General features: G+C 37.9%; 1 protein-coding gene across 1 annotated transcript in view; it reads right to left on the reverse strand.

The window, feature by feature from the left end:
* Window positions 1-6,396, reverse strand: part of EXOC3_1 (Exocyst complex component 3) — a 29,186-nt gene extending 22,790 nt beyond the window's left edge. The window contains exons 1-10 of the mRNA XM_051210470.1: window positions 6,208-6,396; window positions 5,116-5,206; window positions 5,020-5,076; window positions 4,861-4,973; window positions 4,740-4,830; window positions 4,596-4,702; window positions 4,485-4,560; window positions 4,281-4,429; window positions 2,108-2,221; window positions 883-985 (exon numbers count right to left, since the gene is read on the reverse strand). Of these exons, the coding sequence (XP_051070464.1) occupies window positions 883-985; window positions 2,108-2,221; window positions 4,281-4,429; window positions 4,485-4,560; window positions 4,596-4,702; window positions 4,740-4,830; window positions 4,861-4,973; window positions 5,020-5,076; window positions 5,116-5,199 (894 nt within the window). The 5' untranslated portion in view covers window positions 5,200-5,206; window positions 6,208-6,396. The remainder of the gene's footprint in view (window positions 1-882; window positions 986-2,107; window positions 2,222-4,280; window positions 4,430-4,484; window positions 4,561-4,595; window positions 4,703-4,739; window positions 4,831-4,860; window positions 4,974-5,019; window positions 5,077-5,115; window positions 5,207-6,207) is intronic.
* Window positions 6,397-7,199: the final 803 nt, after the last annotated feature.

Genomic DNA, 7,199 nt, shown 5'->3' on the forward strand with positions numbered 1-7,199 from the left:
CCGAAGCAGGTGGTTTTCTTAGGGGGCCACTCCCCGAGCCTTCGACCTGAAGGTCTGATCCACAAGGCAGTGGAGCATCGTAAGGAGATGCAGTTCCATGGAAGCCGGTGACCAACAATTGGTTCATACGCCATTTGTTCCCGCAGGATACTGGAGCCCATATGCACCATTGGTTTGGAATCCGGTTAAAGCGCCGGCCATTCGCTTTTCGTCCTCTCATTTTCGTAAACAACACCCCCGCCACGAGAAGGCAGTGAGTAGGACTTCCCTGGCAGAGGCTATATACGCGTGGCCATGTGAGAGCATTTCGAGAGGGAGAGCAGACTCTCCCCACTCTCGGCCGTACCAGGGCATTTGGGGGCAGATTGAAGATACCTTTTCTGATTAATTTGAACTAATAAGGAACCTAGATCCAGAGGGGTTATCTCCCGATTGCCACTATAAATGCAACATTGAATGTAATGACAGATGAAACGATGAGAGATTAGTCACATTAGTGTTGCTGGAATTATTATCTAATTTCTTATAAATTTCAAGTCAGACATCAATTCAAACTTTGTATTCTTTAATTTTATTAGTTATTTTGGATTGTTCAGACTTCTATTGTAGTTTAGTATTATTTTCTGTATTTTGCTTTATAATGTATTAATTTTGCCTCATGCAATATTGGCAACTTGAAACGATACGTTTGTCCCAGACCCTAGCTAACTTTACTATAGTTGCTTTACTAAACTTTGTCGAAAATATTGTTGTGTTAAGTCCACACTCATTTTCTGTAAAAAGCAATCACAAATTATCGAATTTTGTACAGAACATGACAAACTACTTTGTAATTCCAGAAAATAATCCATTGTATGATACAACAAAAATGCATTTACTCACTTTTGCTATTTTCAAATCTGCTAGCGTATGCTGTCTAATGGCTTCATTGTGTCGAACTAATTTATTTTTATCATTTTCATTGTCTAGCGCGCTTCCAAACACCCTATTTATGTTAAAATAGATGAAAAAATCTTCAGGGTATTCTGCTGAAAAATGACGAAAAACTGGCAGAAAATAGTATTGGCAAACATAAATAGTTGACTTATTCGAAAATAACATGGCCGACTGATCGTTCCATAAGTCCTCAATCACGAGTGTGACCGGGTAACCAATTGGGGACAGGGTACAAGGTAAAGATGGTGAGGTATTAAATCCCCATCAACTGAGGTGGTTGGGACATGTGTACCGTCATCCACAACCTGCTCCTATTTCGACGGAAGATATCTGATGCAGCAATAGGCTCGAAGAGAGCTAGGGGTGACTAAATCAAAGCATGTGACTGTCCCATTAATTCAATGACAATTGAGTCAATCCATGTTAACATATGTGAACCACGCGGTTGGAGTCCGTGTAGTTATCGTAACCAGTGGTTAGGGGCTGAATGAAATTTGAATTTTCCCATTGTTCACATTTATGACCATGGTTAATCAACTTTAATTGTTGTGTATCTTCAGTAAATTATCTCGACATTGCCATTTAGCCACAAGTTTTAGCAACTTTGGGTTGTGGCTAGCGAAGGGATCCAGAACATTCACTTTGTATTTTTTTGAGATCTTAGCCTGATGCACCTGGATCAGAGTGTGCAAGTTATCACCAAAATGTGAATCTAAGCAGTAATGCTAAGACACACATCCAATGAGGCCATATAACGATAGAGGTTTGTAAAATTCAGCTCAAAACCCCACAATAACAGATAAGTATATAATTTTAAAGAAATAAGTAATAACTGTCAAATATGTAATACAGGCTATTATAACTCAATACCTTGATACAAAACATTTGAGTATTTAAGGTGAATTGGTACTGGGTTTGATGGTTTGTTTAAAAACGTCAAGATCCAGGTGCTTTCGGCCGATAAAATTCTAACAAGACGAAATGTCCATTTTGGATTTAAATGTTAGCAACTATTCTTAATACAAATCAATCGGTGAACACACCGGGTGCAATACGGGAGTAATTATTAAAGTGGTCTATATTCCAACAGATTGATCGATTGAGTCATTCAAACTGATAGTAGCAAAAATTGATGACTTTATCGAAACCCCATGAAGTTAATTTAACTCACTTATTTTTTATAGTATTAAATATACTGTCAAATAACAGCTTTTTCCATTGTTTCGGTCGTCCATCTGGCATAAAACCATGTTTCTCTGATCGTTTCCGCCAATTAGCATCAGTTCTAATTGTGTACACGAAGATGAACATCAATACTTTATATCAAAAAAGTTTTGGTGAAAGTTGAGTAAAATGTGTAGATGTAAGTTAAAATTAAACACAAAAATTGGGAAAGAATTAAAAATAAACTGTTTAAGGGGTTATTCATGTATACTTTAAATATATGAATATTCTAGAAGAGAACACTATCGAGCATGAAAACAGAATTTTCAGAAATCGAAGATTACGTCATAGTTTATGTAATACATAAGAATAAAAATAACTAGCTCAGCAACACTCAGGTAGAAAGTAAAAACGAAAGGAATTACGATTAAGGTTGTGGGAAAAGTGATATGTAGAAAACTCTAGATACTATGGTTACCAAGGCAAAGCAAGAGTGAAATATCTCTTTGAATATGTAAATTTGTTTTTCTTAGCAACACATCAGTAAAGCGTAATAAATTTTGAATCATTTGTTTATTGATTGTTTTGAAACGTCAACAACATATTTGCTGTCAGGCGAATAATGAGGAATTGCACTGTTGATAATATGTTTTTCTTTTAGTTTCTCAGCTTTTGTGGAACGTATCAAAGATGTCAACACTAAACCTCCTTTCCGTTCTCCCAGTGTATGTGCTTTAATAAATACATGTTAACTGCTAGATACAGTTGGATACTTTGGTGGGCTAGGATCGCTGTTCAAACTTATAGATCGAAAAAACGTATGCAACGCCAGATCTATTACATTAGATTTAAAAAAGACGACATATATTTACGAAACGGTCAAAATCAACTTAATATATGCGATATTTATTAGAAGCACGAAGTAGAAAGACTAACAAAAATGCCATCGCATGTTACTTACAAGCACATCTGATATTCTATCTGATTTTGCATTAAACCGCTTAGTACTTTGAAACATCACTCCAATTAGCAGGCAACAGGTGGAGATTCCACTCCGCTTACTTTAGTTTGGACCCCAGATATTATTGTCAGCGTACAGATTATACGACTCAAAGATGAGTATATACATTTGAATTAAGTAGATTTGCGTCGTATTGGGCCTGTATTTAAACAGTTACAAACGTGGGCAAATGTTCAACTTCGACTAAAATATTTGCTTACTTACTTACGCCTGTTACCTCTCGTCGAGGAGCATAGGCCACCCAACAGCATTCTCCATCCAACCCTGTCCTGAGCAATCCTCTCCAGTTCTTTCCAGTTGCTATTCATCCTTCTCATGTCTATTTCCAATTCCAGAAGCAGTGTATTCCTCGGCCTTTCACCTTTCTGTTTTCCTTCAGGATTCCAAGTTAGGGCTTGTCTCGTGATGCAGTTCGATGATTTCCGTAATGTATGTTCTATCCACTTCCAACTTCTTTTCCTGACTTCCGCCTCAGCTGAAAGCTGGTTTATCTTCTCCCACGGTAGGCTGTTGCTGATGGTATCCGGCCAACGGATATTGAGTATCTTACGTAGACAACTGTTTATAAATACTTGTACCTTCTTGATGATGGTTGTTGTAGTTCACGACGTTTCAGCTCCGTACAGTATGACTGTCTGGACGTTCGTAAAGAAGATTCTCAATTTAATTTTGACTGACAGGTGTTTCGATTTCCATATGTCCTTCAATTGTAGGAATGTGGCCCTTGCTTGACCAATCCTCGCCTTTACGTCTGCATCCGATAATCCTTGCTCATCAATGATGCTTCCCAGGTACGTGAAAGATTCCACATCTTCCAGAGAGTCTTCAACGAATGTGATTGTGTTTGTGTTCTCCGTGTTGTATTTGAGGATTTTGCTCTTTCATTTGTGTATGTTGAGGCCCACTGATGCAGAGACTGCTGCTACACTAGTTGTCTTCATCTGTATTTGTTCGTGTGTATGCGATAAAAGGGTCACGTCAAACTATTCGCTTTTTCCTAATGTCAGTATGAATATGGATGTGCAACTGATTTAATTAGCAAACAGGATTTTCAAAGATCACGTCGCTTTATACGATATGACCATATACCAAGAAATACTGGCGGTCAAAGTAAAATTAAACATACTATTAAGGAACCAAGACAAACGCGAAAAATTACCTTTCTTCACGGTCAATAACACGTACACAATTAACAACAAAGCGATTGTGAGTAATTACTGCACTAGTTAAACGTGATCCAAGGACAATTATTTTATGTCTAAACGTGTCATTTAAATTTTCCAGCTCACGGAAAAAGGCACGCAATGTCTACAGAATGGATAAAGAAAGGAGAGTTAAGGTAACTGAAAACTGAGGCACATACATCTAAATCTTCCATAGACTTTTGTCGATACACTTCAAACATCAGTTCATCTCGAATTCCTTCCAAATCCTGCATTCTGAATGGAAAAGAATTAGGAGGGAAGAGACTCACAGTTTATGACCTTCTAAGAGATTTTCTGACTCCAGATAAGTTCGAGCCTGTTCAAATGTTTCAGGGGCCTTCACAAGATAACTCATATTTTCCATAGCAGCACCAAGCTACATCATTTTTTGGTAGTAGCAAAAGAACACTCACTTGACTGTATTTAGTTGAGAGATTTTTTAACTCATGCAACTGCTGCGACAAGCCGGACAAACCAGACAATGAAGATCCCAGTTGGATGAGCCTAGATCATAATAAGAAAAGTAAAATCTACCTGTTCCTACATGTTTGTGATTCAGCGAGGGCAGTATCCAGTTTTTCCAAACCGACTTTACTGCCGTCTAACTGGCTATATAGAGCCATTTTTAACTGAGCTTCGGTGGCAGTCTGTACAGAATGAATATTTGAATGTATCAGGAACAGTAGGACTAACCTTTTGATTTAGAAATCTAGATTTAATAATATCTATCTTATCCAGTTGTTCTGGCTTCTGAAAAGAGATTAATTAATCAGATGTATACAAACTAACTTGAAAATGATCAGAAACTCTTTTGAGTGCACTTGCACGAGCTTTTTCCTCTAGTTCAGATAATTGAAAAGATTGAACACTCATGTCTACACTGGGAAAGGATTCAGCATAAAGATTTAGAAAATATTGTATCAAATTTTTGAAAGTGTTGTTTTCAAAAGGCGAGTTTAATAAATTCCAAGACTTTCATGTACTTATAGACTAGTATTTACAATGAAAATTTATATAAACGGCCGGTTTTGAAAAATTTATTCATCATAAATGACAAACCGGAAACCCTGAGAGCGAAGCATCATACACTTGTCAAAAGTTGTTCGACCACACAAACTTTCATTGAGTTAATGAACTATTTTTTTGTTGCAGTCGGCTCCAACAAGCATTTTTATACTTAGACCGTCGTTTTTTTTTAAGTTTGCAAACGAATATTTCACATTGTTTATTGTAAAAACATTCTGGTCCGGATATACTAGAAGTAACGGTGAGGAACAAAAGGCAGCTGCACTAATGCTAACATGCAGATTGCAGACGTTTGGACATAAGGTAACCGAGAAGGATTTGACGTATTCGTTTAATTTTTCCTTAAAGAAAACTAAGGCAGTTGTACACTCGGTTATACGCTACAATAAGAACCATACAGGCGACAACTAAGCTTCGTAAATAAAAGATAGTGAGACAAGCTGAATCCATTTGTTGTGAATTTGCTAAAACGTGAAAAAATGCAGTAAGAACAGTGAGTATTCGACGACTACAGAGAAAAGATAAGGAGTAATATTGTGTAATATACATATTGCTAAACGCTGATTTATGCGATACCTTTACGAAGGATCCTACAGAACGAACCTAAAACTAATCATTTAAGTAACGTATTCAAGAACTATTATATCTCATTACCCAAAAGCTCATTTAAGATAAGGCTACCTGTTGTTTCTGCGATCCCTAAAAGTTAGGCGAAATTTAAGTCCCACAACAACTAGCGAAAATAAAACCTCGAATTCAGTGGACGTAAATTCGATTAGTAAATCTCTGTGAACTCTGAACGTAGAAGAACTAGCCGTTTTCCAATGGGCGACCAGTTGTCTGGCAATGGCCTACCTATATTTTTCTACAGGTAACGCAAAAACCGTATTCCGCGCTACGTTATCAAATGGTTCAAATGGTTCAAATGGTTGTGGACGGAATAGAAGAAGCTTTCGCTTAACAGGCTTCCGTGTCTAGTAGCAGGGGATCACCAAATCCTCCAGGCAGGAACCTAGGTATGTTAACAATAAAAGAGGAAAAGAAATTGGTAAATCATAGTGCGATGCTGTCCTTGGTCCTTAAGAATAGGTCAAGTTGCCTCTTGAAGGACTCCTGAGAAGTCGCTTGGACTAGCTCGGCCGGCAGCGAATTCCAGCTTTTGACAACTCTTAAGGAGTAGAAGTTGTGTCTACATTCCGTCTTGCTATGTTGTGTTTCCAGTTTCTGGGTGTTACCCCTTAGGTTATTGTTCGAACTAAGCTTAAGTAGGTGTTTAAGAGGATGTCCAGAAGTGTTAAGAATACTATAAGCCATTAATAAATCACCTCTAAGACGCCTATATTCTAGTGGGTAAAGGTCTAGTGAACGGAGGCGTTCTTCGTAAGGCTTAGATTTGAGTAAAGTTCTTCAGGCATTTTTAACTATGAAGTCGAGTCAGATCCTCTTGAAGAGCCTGTACCCCACTAGAACATTCCATAGCTTGAGATAAAGTGAAATAAGTCAGCGCTTAGGTCCACTTCAGAAAGTCCTGTGGAATTGCAGATGAAACTGTCGTCAATAAAGTTGATATCAGCCGGTTGAAATGTTTGAGAGTAATGGGCCGCCAGAAGGTTAGCGACATCGATTTAAAATTCCATAAGAACCGAGCTTCAGTTGAGTTGTCGCCACTAGACACCTGGAAGTACTAGACAACCTTACAGAGCACCATATGGATTCCTCAAGATTGTTAAACTCGAGGTTGTGAACCTGGTGCACCTCCAAGCAAGAGCTTATGTATATGGCTACTCCGCCCCCAATTCCTATTTTTCTGTCGTTGCGGAACAAAGTCATCCCAGGCAATGCTAACT

The sequence above is a fragment of the Schistosoma haematobium genome, chromosome ZW (assembly GCF_000699445.3).
Source record: "Schistosoma haematobium chromosome ZW, whole genome shotgun sequence".
In the NCBI taxonomy this organism is placed as follows: Eukaryota; Metazoa; Platyhelminthes; class Trematoda; order Strigeidida; family Schistosomatidae; genus Schistosoma; species Schistosoma haematobium.